This window comes from Branchiostoma floridae, chromosome 1, assembly GCF_000003815.2.
Source record: "Branchiostoma floridae strain S238N-H82 chromosome 1, Bfl_VNyyK, whole genome shotgun sequence".
NCBI classification, from domain to species: Eukaryota; Metazoa; Chordata; class Leptocardii; order Amphioxiformes; family Branchiostomatidae; genus Branchiostoma; species Branchiostoma floridae.
The window spans coordinates 21,757,638-21,778,848 of NC_049979.1; the positions used below are offsets into that span (position 1 = coordinate 21,757,638).

At 39.8% G+C, this 21,211-nt stretch overlaps 1 protein-coding gene across 1 annotated transcript in view; it reads right to left on the reverse strand.

Annotated features, from left to right (window-relative positions):
- Positions 1-2,138: 2,138 nt before the first annotated feature.
- Positions 2,139-21,211, reverse strand: part of LOC118427467 (angiopoietin-related protein 7-like) — a 76,921-nt gene continuing 57,848 nt past the window's right edge. The window contains exons 4-7 of the mRNA XM_035837285.1: positions 17,163-17,389; positions 7,145-7,324; positions 5,523-5,831; positions 2,139-5,156 (exon numbers count right to left, since the gene is read on the reverse strand). Coding sequence (XP_035693178.1) covers positions 4,483-5,156; positions 5,523-5,831; positions 7,145-7,324; positions 17,163-17,355 — 1,356 coding nt within the window. The 5' untranslated portion in view covers positions 17,356-17,389 and the 3' untranslated portion in view covers positions 2,139-4,482. The remainder of the gene's footprint in view (positions 5,157-5,522; positions 5,832-7,144; positions 7,325-17,162; positions 17,390-21,211) is intronic.

A 21,211-nucleotide genomic window follows, 5' to 3' on the forward strand; every position in this document is an offset into this window, starting at 1 on the left:
CCTCAAAACTGATGCAACCGTGCGGTTGGGCAAAAAAGTTGCCTATATGGGCAGGAACATGAAAATGAAGATCATCATTATGAAAAAAATATGAGTGGTCAGGTTGGTTATACAGATGACTGAACACACGTTCTTTCACACCTTCTTCCTAGAATTTGGGAGGCTTTGCTTATTAGCATCTGCTTTCCGTTTATATTTCGCCAATTATTGCATTTGTCTGCTAATTATGCATCTCCTTTCAACGATTTGGAAGTTTGTCCAGAAACGATTTGTTTTCGAACGAAGAAAAATTGATGCACGCGAGGATGTAATCCAGATCATCAAGTAAGTAAGTCTCTGTTGTATAATTACCCATGGACCACCTGTCCACACACTTCACCAAATTGGCACAATTAGTAGGAAGAATGGTGGAAATTACTACAGTGGCAATTTTGCTTTTGTCCTATATGTACGGCATTCATCAATATAACTGCAGTTTCATGACGCCCCGCTTTGTCCTCTTTTGTTGCGAAATTGGAGGTCCATGACGACACATCCAATATGGCTGAGGGCATAGAAAAACATAATGAAAATGAAAGCTTAAAATAACTGCTTTATTGTAGAACCCTTTTCCATTTTTGGATAGAAAATGGCATAACGCAGGTATAGGGATTATTGTGCATGGATTTTGTTTTCTAAAGAATGTAACATGGCTTTAACTGTTGTCAGTTTCATATGGAGGCTTTTTATCAAATCACATTTTTCCAATTCATGAAGCTTCGATCATTAATAACAATCTTTTTAAAAATCACGATCACTCTCGTGTAATTACATGTTTCTAACTTACACTAGCTTATCAATAAAGCAAAACCACTTTTCACATTACAAAATCAATGAAACGTTATCATCATGAAACGTTATAAGGGGCATGAATGATTTTGTTTTCAACTGAACTTGTCATTTCCGAACTTCACTTCTGTCCAATATGTTATCTTCTGATAATTATGAAGTTTCCTTTTTATCTGATCAGTTCAAGGTCCACTTGAGACTTGCAGTTGGAAAAAAACGATCCTTCATATCCACAAAGGAATATTACGAGCTCAAGAGTCGGGTTTCTCGTGAATGTACTTATTGTCGTCTCCTTTTGAGGAGGCGGCAACAATGTTCTGATCGCACAATGACTTCATACGTGTATCAGAAGTAAGGAGAAATGCAACGTTTCGTTGTAGGCGAGGAGAGAATAATGTTCTACAGCGTAATAGATGGCGTTAACCTTGACTCAACGATGAGGACACCCTCTTTGTGTGAATGAGCGATGATGACCATGTTTCTGGTTTAAGGAGGAAAAAAAGAGCTCTAGCAAGAAGCCAGTAAATAGTTGATGTTATGACATACTGTGCTACATTTGATATGATGATACGGCAGAAAAATAGTCGAGTTTAAGCTTAGCATGATACTGCACGTAAGTAATGTAAGCAATACGTATGCCTGAATTGTATCAACAATTGTATTGTCGTGTAGCTGAAAATGATATCTTTGCCGCAGTTGACGTTCTGCAGCGAACCTTGACTCAACGGTGAGGACATCCTCTTTGTGTGAATGAGCGATGATGGCCATGTTTCTAGTTCAGAGAAAAGGAAAAGAGAACTAGCAAGAACTCGGCGAAGTACTGTTTTCGTGGCTCTACTTGATATGATGATATGGCAGGAAGATATTCGAGTTTAAGCTTAAAATAATATTACACGCAAGAAATGCAAGCATAATATTATATGCACGTCATGTAAGCAATACGTATGCCTGGATTGTATCAACAACTCTGTTGTCGTTGAAGATAATATATTCGTCGTGGTTCTAAGCCTACAGCATCTAAAGTTATCTATTGTATTAAATTGTTTTGCAGATGTGTTTTTATTATGTCTTTTTTTTAATTCTTTTTCTATCAGGAGCCAATCCTAGCTTATTAGAACTGCCATGAACGTATTCTGAGCTTAGAATTGGATTTGTGTATTGTAAATATGAGTAATGTTTTACTCGCACACTATTCTAGCCAGAAACTTTATATTATTATATCCTAATCACCCTTCAGCAAATTAGTAATGAATATTGATACTAAATATGTTGTTTTCAGTAAAGACTCACTAGACACACTCATTGTCGAAAACAATGTTGTAATAACTATCCAATAAATCTCGTAATGTCTATATCAGTCATTTGGTATGGCACAATGGATACATGGAATTGTACAAATGGTCGCACAAGTACAATGATGAACGAACGCTCATTGACCACGGCTGTCCAACCAACTTAGTCTGGCTGGTGTCAAGAACAACTGCATCTATACAAACCAATTGCAGTTGTGATATTTACAACAAATCGTCAAACATATCGTGTCTTCTGTACATGTTAGAAATCCCGACGTATCGCTTTTCAAACGTGCTCATATACATGTATGCCAACCCAACGACATAAGGTAAGAAAGGCACGTCCTATTCAGGGGTATGTAACAGATGCTGTGTGTATCCCCTCACACGGGGATATACAGAGGTATAAAAGCAGCAAGTCGTCCTCCCAACCATGTTTTAGCTCTGCAGACATAGGCTATAATAATATTCTATGGATTGATAACAGTAGCTCTCCTTTGACTCAATTTCCTTAAAGTGATATCATATCCCTTTCAGAACTACAAAGCTACATCGTCTTTAAACTAAAAACAAGGGATGTTTCTCTGCTTTCTTTTTATTGTGACTTTTCAGTGAATCAGAGGACGATTCCTTTGTTTTAGATTTACATCCCCAACCGATTTCGAGAATCAAGGTACATTTTCCATTCCAGAGGTGGATTTTGGAAATCCTAAGTTTAAGCTCATTCGACTCCCCCTTGCGGCTAAATGGCAAAGTTAAAAAAACATCGGATATCGGATCAATGCAAATTAAAGACATTTTCTAATCCATTCAATACTCTTGACTGATATTAAAGTATTTAAATGTATAAAAACTCAACAGTTATAAGGTAGTCGAGCAGATTCTACAAGAATCTAAGCAATTCATAGCAGCTTATAATCAACAGCCTTGTTGGGATCTTCGAAGCTACTGGTAATTGAAGTAACTGATTATCGCAATCGATTACCATACATATGTGGTGCCTGTACGTTTTGACTGGGACTAAATCTATTCAGGTCTTTCTTTTGGGGCTAGCTGGTACAGTCTGAGAGTTAACTGGCATTATTGGCGTGCTAAATGAGACCTTATCTCAAGATAATTACACCCCAAGAGTTTTGCCTACATGGAGCGTGCAAGAAAGGCAAGGAAATTAAACAAGAGGCCGTCAAATGGGGGTTGCATGGTTTTAAGATACCACATGGTTGCTCTACGGAAACGACATGTAGCAAAAAATACATAAAACCATCTACGGTTATGTAGATTTGGCGATATTGCAACAAGCTATAACCCATGTGGTGCAGGAATTAAAAAGTTCAGAAGGCTGACATTTTGTGTTGACAACGTAATACCAATTGTCATTCGGTATCTTAGTAAAATAGCAAACTCACTCAATCAAGTGCACTGATATCTCTGTTCTTGTGTACGCACTATGAAACAAGGTCCAGCATAATACAACAAAAGCTCGTGCAAACTCAGACCGTAAAGTTACAGAGACATGCCTCAAAACCATGCATTGTTCGACAAGAAATGAAACGTCCTCTGATCTCTCTGCCTGGTTATTAATAGAACCCTAGGGCCTTTTGTTCTTCCAACGTTTCACATAGTTTGCAAGTTTTAAAGTGGCTTATCGCCGCAAGGGGTGTTCCTGATACCTCCGTCAAACTTCGGTGAGAAATCAATACGTCTAATTGATGATTGTGATAGAAAATCGATGAGGGCTTTCATCTCAGCAGTGGGGTTTGAAAGGGGAATTAAAGCAGGTTCCCCGGTGGTGGGCTGCCGGACGACCAATCAGAACCGTAGGGGACCACCTTTGACAGGAGAAACTTACCACCATTTGTCCTCCGTATGTAACTACCGCCCATACCGAGTCTGTGAACTCCATTGGTCACGTGACCTACTACGTATCAGGTCACGTGACCACGAGGTACCCCATAGCCGCCATCTTGTTTTGTGTTGTTGTCCTACTCCTGTATCTAAATGCTCCACACTTCGATTCCACTGCAGTTGCCTTGCGTCGATAATCGCGTCCATAACACTTCAGGCAACGCTGATCATGCCTTTTACAGTACCAATCCAGAATAAGTCCACAACTTTGCCATAAAAACAGAAAAGCGGAACCCAAACTACTTGACGTGCCATACCATACTCTGTAGGAGGTGTGCCGTAATGATATGACGTAAATCACGTTACTAGAAACTACCAACACTAACGTGTAGAGTCCGTATAGATCTATAGAAAAGTCATCCATAAAATTGTCTCCGCAACAGTCCCTCCTGGTCTGAAAAACGATATCACAAAGCAAATACGCTCTCGCAAGTTATTTGTAGCTCTTATATATACTTTAGGGAATAAAAATCATTGGTCGTATTTTCATAGACACTCGCTTCAAAGAGTAGTTGTAACTCTTCTTCAAAGACCACCAAATGATGCCGTCTGGAACATTTGAGTTATAGTTACTTTGTCGGTAGTATTTACCGTTCAGGTTGGCCTGAAAGCAGTCATTGTACCACCATCCCCCTTTGAATAAAAATGCGCAGTTTTTGGAGCTGCTTTCATTGTCCCTGTCCTTTGTACTGAACTGCGCGTCAGTCAGATTCATCTCCTGTGTGGAGTTCAAGGCCGTCATAGAATCCCCAGCATTTCCAGAGTACGATCCGAGTCTTAACCTGTAGTTATCGTCTTCCGAGCTGACTGTAAATGAGCTGTATTCAGCGTAAACCTTGTTGCCCTCCCAATCTTCCAGGTCCACGCGCAACTTGTAGTCATTTTGGCTTGTCAGGAGGTACAGGTTATCGTTTCCAATCCAGAATTCGCCGTTGAGGTCGCCAAATCCGGTCTTGTATTCCGTCCAATTCCTGAAGAAGTCCACGGAGCCGTCTAACCGTTGTTGAATGACTGTCCAGCCACCACCAGAAGTGGTCATATCACAAAACACATAAAACGCGTTTGTAAAGTTCTTCGGCCACACGGGATACACGCCGTTTAAGCTGTTCTGGGCTCTGACATCGGAACAGTCTGAAATAGAGGCGAACAGACGGGGTAAATCATATATTAGTAAGTTCAGAAATTGCAAATACTGAATCATCAGGCCCTTTCAATGACCTCATAACCTGAATTGTCTGTAAGTCGTCACACAATGTTGATGAATTGCTAACTATGTCAACTTTGAACCCCACTCTCTGCCGCTCCTGCAACTCTAATATTTTTTCACTTCATGTCACTGTTATGAGACGTGTCTTGATCTAACATATTGAAATAAGTGCGGAAATAGGCAAACGCAGAGAGAAAAAGAACCACAGTATAAACAGCAAACAACTTTAAGTTATTAAAACTACGGCGAAAAAGAACAAATACAGATAGACAGAAATCAATTCATCATACCTCGAAGGAGGCAATCATCGCAACCTTGTAGAGAGCTAAGCCTATCCTCCACCGTCCGTAACCGTTGATCCCTATCGATGAGTTGCCGGGACACCACATCTAACTTATTCTTCAACTGTTGGGTGACGTTTTGTAATATCTCGATGTCACATATACCATCACGCAGACGTGCTTCCAGGGACTTTCTCTGATCGGTAAGAGTTTCGGTTCTCAGCTTCAGAGTCACCAGAGTGTCCGTGTCCCCGTCCACTGTCGTCTGAAGTCTATCCTTCTCCGAACGAAGTCGGTCGAGTTTGACATAAAGCCACACTGCACAACAACAGACATACAAGAATCAGAATTGACGAATGTTAAGAATTTGTTCTGTCGGGTATAATTATACATAGTTTACCTACATGTTCATTGTGTAAAACTTATAAGCCCAGTTACCTTTTAACCATAAATCTTACAGATTTACACAGATATCATACAACGCATCAGTCCTATATACATAGGGCACCACGTACGAGGGCGGTATGAACTGGAAAAAAAACATGGCATTATGCACTGGAAAGGTATAATATAAGTGCGAGCTTCACGAACTTGTGTTATTATGCCTTCAGCCACTGAAGAAGTTGTACGCAACGTAATCGGTTTGGCCGACAGGCTGAATAAAGGTTCAGAAACTTGAACTATGCGACTCCAGATGTCTTACTTAGGGATGACAGCGGTGCGATAGATGTCGGTTAGCTGAGGACAGAGTCCACTCTACTATATACTGTAAAACTTGGTTATAGGCCCAGTTAGCTTTTAACCATTAATCTTACAGATTTAAACAGATATACATCATACAACACATCAGGATAGGAAGATCAAACGAAAAGTTGCGTATCGAATTTCCTCCTATACCAGCCCTAATAACGTAGCACGAATTCGCGTGACATTTTTAGGGCACAAATGTCTATAACACTTGGAGGTGAGTTCCCTCGAGTGTGCCATTAAAGGAAGAGAAAGGCACAGTAGATGGCTTTTACCTGGATAAGGGGCATTTTGTGTCAAATCAGAATTGATGTTTGGGCTTGTCTGTTTTTTGGAAAGTTTCAACTGATCAATGTTAGTACTTTAAGGAGTGACCCGAAAAATCCGGTTACCTAAGGTAAACGGACATCCAGGCGTACTGTCGACTATTGCAAGTGAATATCCCGCCTGCTTTATATTGTGATGTTGCCATTCTTTTTAATTCCGCTTGACGACATGAGATCTCTTCAAAGCAGTTAATATACGACTTGATATGAGAAGTATATCAACCATGTCCGATGATACCTGCCGAAGAATCTGACCTGATTCACCTAAATGAATATACATGGATGAATATATCTATCCTGTGTTCAATGTGTATAAGCTGGTTCACGGTTTGAACTGCGCATGTGCAGTGTAAAGCATTATGGGTAATATGTCAAAGTTAAAGTCATCAGAGACAAAGAAAACGCGACCTGTTTATAGTTAAAGGCTTTCACATTTGACCTCACGCATGCGAAGCTGAAACCGTGAACCGTCTTATCATTACGAGCATTACAACACGTACCATGTTCTATGGTTTAGGTAGCATAACGGAAAGCACACACAAGCTCTAGTCTACGTACCTGTGAACCCTAGTAGCCCAATTAACGCCACCCAGGTGAGAATGGAACACATGATTCGGCACTGTGTTTTGGAAGACGGCCTCTGAGGCTTCCTCTCTTTTTTCTTCTCCAGGGTGATGGTGGACCCCTTCATACTGCTGGGTTCTGCAACCTGCAGACATGTTAGAGGTGTGGGTGGACCTGCAGAGGAGGGAGAGGTGGTCTAATAGTTAGGGTTAACCACTTAGCATCTGAAGATGCTGGGTTCGAACCAACGGTAGGTCCCAGAGTTGCGCCTTTGGGAACGACAATTTTACACCTACTCATCGTTCAGGTGAAAATGAGTACCTACATATGGAAAGAGACGTCCTCTTGGGTGGGACGTAATGCCGGGGGTAAATCTTAATAAAGTAATAAAACGAAGTGACACTGTAAATGTTCATTAATAAAATAATTTGTGTAATAAAGCATCAATAAACTTTAGTTTATGTACGTCTATAATTACTGTACACGTAGCAGCCAAAAAGGAGCAAGATTAATGATGTGTTACATTCGCCAAAAAGGTAGCATGTTTATATAATAATGCCAGTCTTGAGTCATTATTTGACATCAGGGCCCCTTGCGGCATTCTTAGTCTAACTTCCAGTTTTGAACCCAATGTTCTGCACATGTATAGGGTCATAAATTGACTGCCCCCTACCAAATTTTCGGAACTGCAGGTACGTTTTTCTTTAAGGCTTTTTGTATCGTGATGCCCTAAGAATGGGTTAATAAATTTTCAGTCTTTTTTTTACAAGTGAATCACGTAAGAGATTAAAGTAGTCAAAGATAAGAAAAATTAATACATTCCTACCTTAGAAACATAGAAATATTATTCGCTTATTTCTTAAATAGTAAGAATCTGTTTACACTAACTATATCGCACTTCACATAATGATCAAAGTTACACCCTCAATGTACAAAAAAGATTCAATTCCTAACTAGTTTTCACTTGTCACTCACTGCTTGACGTTCTCTACGGCTTAAAACTTCTGTGACATTTTCAAGGACTGCCGTTCCCCAGATGTTCGCGTGATATTTCCATAATGCCATGAACTATGATAGTAATAATCCTTTGTGTCTACACATGTCTGCTGTTAGATGGATCCAATGAGTGCCGGGTACCCACCATCCATCATTGTTATTTCATACGAATAAAATGTAACTGTATAAGTTAGAAAAGTGATATTGGAACGTATGAAACATTATCTCTAACTTTCAATTACTTCATTAATCCTTTCCATAGGTTTAGAACTTTATGTGAAAGAGAAAATTGCTTTCTTTTAAAGCTCATTGGTAACGTATACTTTCACGGTAAGTTTTAAGTTTTATTTCAAGATGCACGGCATTGCAGCAGTAAGTTGGCTGAATTTTCCCGACATTTACATAATAAAACCCGGTCACAATGTTAAAACCTTTTAAAACATATACATTCACGTATAGTTTGCATGATTTGGCAACTTGCATTTCCAAATGGTAACACCTAATTCTATTATGTGCATCGGTCATCGATTCCCTGACAGAAATGCTTGTCGTAGCATTGCCGTGGGCCATGCAGACGTTCGCAGTCCTCCTCTCTAGAGTACACGCTAATTCTGCTAACTTGGCAGCTTGTCCTAACGCTCCATCCATCTCGCTGTCAGGAGGTGTACGTTTCACTCAGCAGATGCCTTCGCCAAAATGATTGACGTAGGGTGTAGCGATAGTACGATCCATTTCACCGCCGACTTCACGCAGTCATTCGTCATCTTTAATAATTGAACAAAGTAAGTTTGGCATCAAAGTAAGCTGATAATGTTGATATGTAGCCCTAACCTTTATCGTCCCGGCAAGACAGCTATGCAATACCCACCGCACCGACAAATTCCCTGCTAGGATAAGGTACTATATAATGGTAACTTTTCCAACAAATCAGCTTTATAACACTGGTTATTTTACTGTTCTGGCACTTAAAACGAGCGTTTAGATTAATGTGTCGTATAACTTATCCTCCGCTAGAAATGTGCTAGAAAGCTGCTATATCTTTTTATGAAGCGAGTCTTCCGCCTTGATTTCATTGTCATAGATGTAGAGGGTGTTCTCACATAATGGTTAACCTTCGCAGAAGAAGTCATTTCCCACTTGTACATTCATTTGCGTTTTACGTTTTCTAGAATGCATTTAAAAGTGCACAAGTCCATAAAGCAGAGTCTCGGAGGACCGATCAAGATGCAATCCACGACTTCATGAGCTCTGGAAGGCTGATAGCAACTCTGGACGTATTTCACCGAGCCATCAAGCCACCCCGGATTTGGAGAAGCAATAAGGCAAAGATCGGTTTGTCTTACGGTCAAAGAACAAAGCATTATGCGCTTACAATGCAATTATTCTTTCTTATGATTTAGTGCGTCCGGGCACAAGATCAAAGACAACATCCCCGTACCACGAGAACAGTCATCAAACTTCAATTCAGCTTCAAATATCACTCTATACAGGTTCTTTAATATTTTCCATATGAAGATTAGGACATTGGCAGATATTGATAACTGCGGCATTATAACTCGGGACTTGCAGCATAGATGTATGGAGGTTTTAATCAAACTGTCAATGCACGCAGTGTGATTTAAGATGAAAATATCAGCTTTCTTACTGTGTAATATTATAATCTATTGGAATAGCATAGTATTACGTATATCATACAGTTAAAGATTTTGCACGATTTACCATAGAAAGTAATTACGACATTTGCCTAATAATATACACATTTCTACCGCTTCGGCAAAAGAATAAGAACTGCCTATATATGCACAGAATTCTAGAAGTTTACATTTTGGCTGTTTTTTTTTTTAGTCTGTCTGTTTAAGTTTACATTTTGGCTGTTTTTTTTTAGTCTGTCTGTTTTGACGTTTGTGTTTCATCCGTTTTGCAAATTTAACATGTTTTGCCCTAGCAGCTAGCTTCCGAGCGAGGTTTCTGTTTAGTCTTTATTGACATGGTAAATTTCATTTCAATCTATTTATAAAACTCCCGCAGTGTGAGTGACACGTAGGTCTGAATACTGCCGAGAAAGACCCTCCATTTCGAAACTTCAAACAAAGACAGAAAATATCGAATCACCAGACTGTGTCCAATTCTCTCTTCTCCCACCAGGAAATACCACAACTTGATTAGTGTTGGGAAATAACGTGGAGGCTTTATGAATATAAGTAAGTTGTACGGCACCGCCGAGTTTCTTATAGACATTTGGTATTCTTACCTTGTCGACTGTCTATTTATCATCCTCGCTCCAAGGCTCCTCGGTAATCACGATTTATTCCACTGAGACTAAGACATCATTACAACACAATGCTGTGCAATACGCTCCATAAAAACGCTGTTCATAAAGACAAATTCACAGAAATATTCAATGTTTACGGTTAAGGTTATTACGTCTCTCCTTCCTAACGAAATAAGAAACGGCCCGAAGCTTCTCACCGCTATTTGTTCTGATTAATACATTCGTTGCGTTTAGAAATTTAGTTATGGATGTAAGGCAGAACTAATATATTTGGCATCATAAATTAAGCAATAAAATTGATCCGGAAAATTTCTTCTGCTAGGTTTCGTGAATTCCCAACTAGTTGTGCACAAATTTCACACTACTTTTTCGTTTAAACACGGTCATTGCATGAAATACTAGTACAGTGTCTTCCTTTCAGTACTGTTATACTACCTAATCATTTATTATCACTTATAATACTTGCAATCTTGGAAAAATATTGTACCATATGTGGCCACATCAAGACCGCAGGTGCGCACTTTAATATCACATTATCATTAAACGTGCTTTTAATGTTTCAAAGACAGAAGCTTTCCAGATGAAGTAGAGTCGAATGAGGCACTATAATGTAATGTAAATCAATATTGATTAAATGGTATCATCTGGTAGTTGAAAGTCTTTGCTTAGTGCTCCAAACGACTGTGTATCATAGTCCTTACGCTTCAACCCACGCTCTTGCAGATCACCGTGCGTGACACCAAGACACAATATTAGTAGTCAGTGGTCGTTGTCAACTTATGGGACTTAATAGATCACCAATGACATACAAGCCCTAGTACCGGGTTAATTTCAATGTTCTTGACAACATCGACTCCTTAAAGAAAGGGCATGAAATCATTAGTGCTGGGTGTAGACACCTCACGAATGCAAATCTGTGCGTGTACGGGGGTAAAGACGCCTTGGATTATAGGTTAGGTACGGAGAGCAGTGTCTGGTGATCCCCCCGTGAAGACTGGCGTCTGGATCATCGATAAGGAAGGCACTCGGGCTAACTGTGGGGGAATCTGCTGCGATGCGGAGAAATCACAAGGAAAAAAGTAAAGTCAATTGCTCAAATGTTTATCTGCGTTTCGTAGACACCATTCAACTAGGGCGGCGGCCTAGCTGCGTCCAAACGATTTGACAGATCGCTCAACCAATTTCATAGATTTGAATTTTATGATATTTTCGACCATACTTTCAGACTTTGCATAATATTCAAATTGTAATGTCAAAGGTTTCAATCAAACTTAGATCGTAGCGAGGTCGTAGCAGAGTGAGAAGTGAAAACTAGTTGGAATTGAATTGTGTTGTTTTTCTCCACACTGTGGGCGTAAATTTGATCTTTGTGTGATATAATTAGTGAACAGATTCTTACCATTAAAAAAAATTATCGCATAATATTTCTATATTCCTAAGGCACGAATGTATTAGGTCGTAACGTGATCGCGTGATCGCCGTCTAGTAAGATGGGGTTTCTAACAAGCAGGTGTTCACCAAAGTGTTTTAAGTCCACTCTACCCTTTAGGAAACCAGTGATTATTTCCGATCGGAGATATTTGCTTTATAGTGCTTCCCATTCTTGGACGAGGCATTTTAATTAATTGCATTCCATTGTGCTGTACATCACTAGCTTTGCACCATTGATTTTCAATACACCTGACCAGCCTGGACAAAAGGAAGGCCAGCGGCGTTTGTTTGTCTTTGGTCCCCAGATGAAAGGTCGTTTTCTTCCGACAAGAAGATAGCAGTTGTTTAGGTAGCTGAACTGCTTTGTAAAATTGATTGTTAATACTGTGGGGTACATAATGGGACTTTCTACCTGTGTGTCGTCTTGTGGTTGGGTTCCACACATGAGTTAAAAGGAGCAATGTTGGAAGTGGCGCTCTTGAAAGCAAAATGTGGCCACAAAAGGTCTTCGGGAGTTTTAGCTCAATCCCCTCGGAGTTAGCGACTTCCATTACCGCTTATGGAGACTAGCGGGGAGTCACCATTTTGGTGCTGCACATTTTAGAGTTATATTTCATACAGATATTCTCTTCAGTTGTAAATCCAAGAAAATAAAACAACATTCGTTTACTATAGGAGTGCATCCTATTGATATGCACATCGACTAGCATCGATGGCATGCTATGACATGTCGAACCAAACTTTATAAAAGAAAATATTCTAAAAAAAACACTGAAAACAAAGAACATTTTCTTTTCACTAATAATTAAGTACAATCAATGTATATGCATATGTATATTGGTCTATTGTCAACCATTTACTGTAATTACTGACCACATTGATTTGTAATTTTATGGATAACATCCTCTAGAGACCTCAACACTAATGTGAGAGGACGAAACAGAGCCTGACCCACTTTGAGCCCACCATGTACCTCAACGCCCCTCACATTTCTTTCCGTTTTGCAGAATAACGAGTGAGTGTGAGTCGGTCTTTTATAATAAGACGTCTTAGACTTTTCCCGGAATTTTCTCTCGTAATGCAGTGCATCTGTAAAGCTCTTCTAACCAGTATGTATTAACATGCATTGGCATAATACCGGTCATGAGCCTTATACCGGTCGATTAAAAATAGTGGAACTTAAAGAGATCTACACATGCAACAATAGTTATTTCTGAGGTATGCACACTTCAGACATCTAGGTGTCCAATACATAATTTACAAAGCATCGATAACAATGCATTCGAAGACAACAAGGCCAAACGTTTTCAGGTCATTTTCGGGGCAGGCGAGTTCGTCGTGGGACAAACACACTGTCACGTTCATCGCCAGATTTGTAGATAATAATCACATGTGCTCACGGCACAAGACGAGCATGATTCAACAGCAATCTTGAATTTCTTTTGGTGACCTACAACTCGTGTAAAAGTGTGAGGAACCGTTGCATTATCGCCCGGATCTACGACTGAATGGGTCAAATTGAACGTACGCCGCCATTTTCCCGCCATTTTTAATGCTACGGCCAGCAGTAAAGTTTTACGTCATAGCGGTTGTGACGGACCAAAATTAAATGAAAATTCTTGTCAGTATTCGCCCATTTTCTCATGACTTTTTGTATGCTCATGCAGATTTTTGTATTGTGCAACTACTAACAGGAAAGAATGGAACAACAGAGGATGTATAAAGGTACATAGCGGCAGTTAATTGTGCCGTGTTTCGTTCGACCGGTATAGTGCACCCCCTTCCAACCACGCGCCCGTTCTCCGTGCAATTCCGCGGTGTGTTCCAATTACGATATTATGTTTTTAGCAGGACCAGAGAGACAAAATAATTTACACAGAAGAAGTGGCAAAGGTAAGCTGTAACAGCAACATGTAACTGGAGAAAATGATGCGTTGATCATTTGCCAATTAGCATTGCTTGAGAAATTGCAGTAAACCAACCGGTATTATGCCAATGGATGTTACATACCAATCCACAATGGCACCCAAGTCTTGTTGTGTTTTCTGATGCTTGCTAATGTATACGTAGTACAAGCACGTTCATCAGCTTTTGCAGTATGAAAATTTACAAGTCTGCTCTTGCCAACCTTCCGGGGTCATTATGAGTCGCGATAGGCCTGAATTCTGAGCTATAAGGAGGTGATTCTTTTAAGAGCGGCCGAAAAGTATTGAGCGCAAGGATGTCATCCATATAGAATCAATTCAAACCAATTACAAATTTAGAATACCATTTTATGGTTGAAATACTAGTAAAATCAACTACGATGAGTTTTCATTTGTGAAAAAAACTTAAGTTTTTGTTGTATAAAGTATCATTTGTAAAAAAAGTACTCAGTTTACCCCATTGGCTACGATGTGCTTTTCTTAGATGGCAATGATAATGATCATTCGTTTTTATTACTTGACAATTCTTCCCAAACAAATTTATGTTAGGCATAATTGGACATCAGAACTTTCTATTTTATATTACATGGTTCTTATTGTTTCTAAAATCCCATTATACGACGTAAAGTAACATATCTACCACACACTCTGTGCCTCTCCTTTGAAAATTGAATTTGGCTACATCAGCCGCGTGCGCATGGATCCTTTGTGACACTGACCTTTGCCAGCTTAATGAGGTGTGACATGCCTTAAATTGCCCGCGACTAGCTCACAATTGGTTCGTTTGCTTCCTGAATAATCACTACACGAGGGGCAATGGATGTCCAACAGATCCAACAAACGGATAGGTTAGATAAAGTCTCACATAGCGCCACATGTTAAATCAGCTTCGTATTGCCTTGGACTGTACAATACATGATTCATTGTCAATCGATGTATTAGTCACTTCCCATGCATACGGGAACGGGACACCCTCGTGCTTGTCAAACTTTGTGGTCTCAAATACTTACCACGTCTTCTTAGTGAAATGATATGCAAACCTACTCTCCAAGCAGAGGTTAGGCTCCTGCTGTTTTTAACGGGGGTTTTTTAAGTCGTTTTTATCGGGCTTTCTATTTTGTCATTTTTCTTGAAGTACGCCAGCCAAGGTTTTGACACAGCAAGATAGAATACAAAATAGAAAGCCCGATAAAAACAATTTAAAAAAACGTTAAAAGATAGCCGAAGCCTAACCTCTGCTTGGAGAGTAATGCAAACCACGTAATCGCCAATGCTGTGCCATTAGAAAAAAAAGTACTTTACGCCTATCTCCGCACTCGACTCGGGCGAAAATGAGTATTACCTAAATTTAGCTTTGGTCAGGGACGTCCTGGATGAGACGCTCATCTGGAGGCCCTGTGTTTGAGGACTAGCAAACCTCCAGCATGTTAGAGATCCAACCGTACTTATTGCAAAAGAGTGATAGTTTAACAGTTGGGCAGCTTCTACGTACTGGACAAAAATGGTTTGTTACGCATTATGCTGGTTTACCAGCTTAACAAAGTTTACGTTTCTATGTCCGCTCATCCATGACGTACAGCTTGTGGTGACCACGGTGCGAGTTAGAAGAATTGATAAATGTTACTACATGTAATCACATGCACAGAGTCATTTATGAATTTATTTCATGGTTCATTGTTGTTTATTCTTTCTTTTCCCGGACTGTTCTCTTACACAAGGGTTCCTGAATTATCCATTCATTCCTTTTCCGACGTTTACATTCATGAGACCAATCAAGAATTGAACCTGATTTCCAACACGGAGGTAAAAAAATCTAAAGTGATCCAACTTCCACTGATATACATTTCATTCTTTAGAAAAACACACGTCAAGGGGTATGAACGATTTTGTCCTTAGCTGAATCTTTGAATGTGCTGGAGATAGTCTCCTTTCCTTCCCATCATATACGTTTAGTCTGGGCCGGTAATGCTGACAAATGCATTGCCATTACAATACACGGGTACCGGGTATTCAGCTACTTCAAACTTTTGTTCAAGCAGCTCAAAGTAGAAAGGAAGACTGGCTGTATGATGTATATGGATCATTTGACTTGAAATACCACTGCATATGACAAATGGCCTTTGAAGCATACCTATAATTCAATCACCGTCTGAATACAACCACTGGAGCCACAAACTTAAGGTTTCATGATATCCCGAATTTTTGTGAATTCCTTGTTTTAATCATTGTGAATTTCTCGCTAATTCTGTCTAACTAAGCATTCACCTCTCTTCCTGTAGGATTTTTTACCCGGACCAAGCCTGCTGCACCTAAACTTTAGACCCAATCTAAAACGGCTCGTACTACACGTTTCCAGTTACGCAATTTTCTTCCCCATCACATTCTGCCATCTTTTACCCAGTAGGCTTGGTGGAATAAACTTTCATACACACACTCAACAGACACACCGAAAACATTACCTCAGTTTTTACGGAGGTAACAATGTATGGATAAGTGCTTATACCCCCTTTCCACTAGGATGGCGCTCTCACCGCGCTCTCTCTATGATCTAAAATTTGACATATCGCTCAGCGAATTCTATAGAAAAGAAAAGAATCTTTTTACACTTTGTGTGTTTTGTTGTCTTCGCGGTCACACATTCACATGCTGTACGACATACCCAGTGTGAAAGCCAAGGATACACATATCCTATTTACGTCGCAGTGAGAGCTTAGCCCGATCGTCGTCTAGTAGAAATGGGGCCTAAGCTTTATCATACGTCGTATGGGGATCCTGCGGGAAACAAGAGAAGTAGCAGGGATACCAGCCGGGTTCACGGTTTCCAGAGGCCCGGCAGGAGCAGTAATGGAAGTGATGGCATCGTCTTTGCACTTAAGCCTCCAAACAAAACCATCAATACTAATGTAGGGGGTGGCCATTCTGGGGAATAGGAATTCTCCACGGCCATTTGACAGCCTTAAGACTGACGCGACTGAGAGGCTCAGGACCATTGCTCATCCAAACACCACTGTCCAGTTTTCGCTCAGTAAGACGTTTTACTTATATTCTCAATGCTTATCAAAACAACTTGAAATTTTTATCCATATATGGTTCTCCATATGAACTTGCAAAACTTTATGGCGTGATTTCGAAATGGTATAAGGATGTATTTGAAATTATATCCGGCAAGATAACAAAGACAAGGTAGTGCTGCACTCAAGTAATCCCTACATGAAACCATTATACAATTAAACAATTATACAGAGAATAGATACATAACGTTATACACAAATAAACAAATAAGTAAGTACAAGCAATCATTGATGTGATACATTATACAATTAAGTCAATCCATGAATAGAAACAGAAGGCATTACTGTGGGAAATAATCTTTACTGTCGGGACTTACCTAATGCGTCATCCGATTCCCAGTGTGATCTGTAGTATGTCCTGGACCTCCGATCCTTCCTGCCGAAGGACCCTGGTAGGGACCCAGTTCTCAGCGTGCCGTCGGACAGCTTGGGCGGCAGCTGCCTCGAACCGTTCAGCGTCTTTATCTCGATGGTGGTGTCGTACCTGCCGCTCTCACACTGTTTCCTCATCCTGCCTGCCTGCGCCAGATAATCCAATCAGCCCCTGCGGATGGAGCCAGCCAGGTGTTATCACCAAGAAACAAAGAATAACATTTGTCCCCGTGTACATGTTGGGGGCGCTGTATACTCAACGGTGGTTCGACACATGCGCTGTTCCACAGCACTTAATCATCTCAGTGAATTTTAATTCCACGTCATCAGTTCTGCATGTAGGAACCACATCATTTACAACATTGGAGTTATATCTTCTTTATTTCTTGAGTGCAGGTCGTATGACCTCTGGGGGAAAAGCTTCAATGACTACAGCAAACTCGGGCTCAATTTTACACAAAAGCTGTGATTGAATGTAGCTCGGGCGGTACGCAATGTTTCAAAACTTAGCGCGCCCCCGTAGACTGAGAGAAGTTTTCTTTAAAGTTGTTATCATGTACGCGCAGGATGTGGATTCTTCTTACTACCGTGACTGGCATAGCTTAAGTCAACAATGTAACAAAGGAGCTTGCAGAATTTTCTTGAGCTGTGCAAATCATCGCACATGGGTAAATAGTGGGGATAAGCATACTTCGTATCATTTATCATTCTACTAGGTTAAACCACCTGTGTTATAGTCATAAAACATGACAAATGTTTTATCAAAATGTCGTTGTTGGGTAACCTTTCTGTGGTTCCGCAATCTTAGTACTTGAGTGTTCATTGGAATATATTCGCCTATTTCTTTTCATGCGAACAATAGGAATAGATATGTCATTGGCGTAACTTTTGTAATGATGGCCAGATAATTACATTATGTTCATGTAATTTCTGGCACACGAGTTCTGATCAACCTGTCTTCAACATACTCGCCTCTTCCTTCCTCTCCAACATTGCATAGAACCGACCTTTTGTATTAAAATACATTGTATTGTATGTCTTAACCAAGTATTGCAACTACATTAATTGAATATATATGTTCTTGCACTGGGTATGAAGTGTACAATATGGTTTTTCATCAATGATTAATGCTGTAATGATTATTCTACAGAGGCTTACCACAGTTCCCCTCTAAGTATGAATGGCTATTCATGACGAAGAGAACCTATAAGGTATAATTCTAGCTCAACATTTGAGAACTAAATTCAAGATCAAGTCAACACGTTTGCTCGCATCTAGATGTGAGATTTGAGGTTGTGAATAACTATTCCCGACTTAATGAAGACATATGTTGTATCGATATAACGCTCGCTTCTATGCATAGATGAGCTAGGTGATAGGTATCAGCCAACAAATCGCTTCCACCGCAAGATATAACGATACCTGTATACCTGCTACATATGATTGCGTGTAGTATAATACAAGGTAACCATATATCCATATATGAAATGTTTTATTGCAAATTCATGCCCATGGGGCTAATTGCAAGTGAACAAAATCAAATACATGGAGTGACTGAAAACGGGTAAATAATCTAAATTCTAACATACAAAGATTAGCTGATTGTATGAACATACAGAATATCGAGTACGATTCTAAAACCTACATTCTTATTGCGGGGTTTGACTTCTTTTTTGAAAACAGTTGAAAATGAAATGTCTCACATTTTCTATGATAGATTGATTCAATGATTTTAGCAGAAGGTGTGTCTTTTGTGTGTGTGTGTTTTAATGAAAATTTTGGTGTGTATACACTACAATATAGCATATAGTCTTACCTTGAAAGAAGTAAAAATATCATATTTTAACTGTCATGGCGTCCGGTTTTCAACCATGCAACCCGACAATGTCACGGTAGCCACCGCGAGTGCTTTATCTGTACATACCCGACCATACGCCCTGTATGTAACATGAGCCCACAGATTCGTAGATGAATGCGTTTACTGTTCCACTTCCCTGTATGGTGATGAATTATAGAGATCGAAATCTATTATGAAGTAATCTCCATGGAAATCCAAGAGTCGTTATTGAAAGCGCAAGCTCCCAGAGCAAGTTACCATCTTCAATAATTACGCAAACTTTTCCCAAACAGTTATAGCTATCGACCGGGGCTGGCGCGTACGTACAGTACATACGGCTATGCATACGTAGGTACAACTATTGTTGTCATACGTACTCGGTGTAGAATGTCACGGAGTCCCTGGGAAGCTCGGCAATATTTCCCAATCACCTCGTTAACATTCACACACCGTCAAGACGGGAAAATGAAGTTAAATAACGTACAGGGTATGTCGACTCGTGAGGTTGGATTAACTACCTCATAAGCGCAGTCCACAATGGTGCTGTACCGGGGAACGGCGTAAATCACCGCCAGCTTATTGCAACGGCTGACCTATTCATACGGTTGTGTAATAAACCACGTTCATGTGCCTTCATGGAAAAACACATGCTGCCGATATGACTGTTTGATGATATGGAATAGTGTGCCCAGCAAGGCTATAGCGTGGGGCATTCTACATGCAATTATTTTTAAGTAACCAACTTTTAAAAGAAATTAGGACTTAACCATTTTTTGACCAGTCTACTACTACTTCCGAGACGTGACGTTAGAGCCACGTGACCAACCAACTGGTTCATATCAGATAACCTATGTCGCCCGCCGTCTCTGTTTGAATAAGTCCCAATTTCGGTTAAGTTATGTTTAACTTCCATTAGCCTTTTTCATTTAACAAGTTGACAGAGATGAATTTGCATGCTACATTTAATGACATTTATGTATTTTCCGACAATACACCCCCGATGCAAAAATTAATTCTAATGGGTGCGTACGTTTTTTATAACCAGAAAGTTACTTTATTGTAATCTATTCTCAAAATCAATCGTTACAGATCATAGCTTCCTTTCTTTGGTTATTCTTAACTTATGTCCAAATATTTCATTAAGACTATTTGATGGCAAAGCACCTCCCTCCGGCGTTCATTATCATTACTACAGCTACTGTTGGAGACAGCGCTAAGGTGGTGCATGAATACGAATCATATGCACGTAGTCCCAGTATCACCTACACATTGATGTTCTAGTTACTAGTTAACATGTACGGAGATATTGTTTTCGGTGTGTCTGTTTCTACAGCTTTTTCCGACGTGACAGGAGGCGAAGGGCAGAATTCTAAGTTGTGCGTGTAAAAGGCAGCGAAGCTCAGAGTTGGCAGAATAGGTAATCCGTCAACCTTGTGTGACAACTAGCAGATGTTGCATACTTGGGGTCATTACAAGGGGCTACTTATTCCGAAAGAAAGGAATTGCTTTTAAGTCTGTCTGCTTGTCTGTTTTTTTTTCTTGACGAGAGAAAAAAATCATATCTTACAGAGGCATGAGATCCTTGAACTCTTATTACAAATGTTCTGTCAATTCGTGCGCTGCCATATAATAAATATTACCAATACTGACAATGTGCTTTAAAACCTACTAAAGTACGTGTAATAGAATAATGCAATGTCTGACTTACTCTAGTAAATAAGAGTATCCAAGGTAAGTAAAAACCACAAGTCACATTGTGCTGTGAAATTTCCAATCAACACACAATCAACAAGCAGTTAATTGCACGATAGCAATAGAGATCCTAGATATAAATAATCATCGAAGAGCTTGTAACGTGTTTCGTTTATTGTCAATTAGGCTTTAGTATGATTACATTAATGTACGATGTGTAGCGAGAAGGTTGATTATCATTTCTGCTTAAATTACAGCAACGGAATTATCTGTTTAATGTAATAGATGAGCTGTACTTGAAATGAATAGTATTAAACACGAGGAGCTGCTTTGGGGCCCCGGTTTGAAATTCTAATAAATCGTGTTCTCTCAACTATAAATATTGTGGAGGTATGCGAGGGATTCAATTTTCAACAGGAACCGAGGTACAAAGCGTGATACATGCTTAATGTATATGTTCGTGTC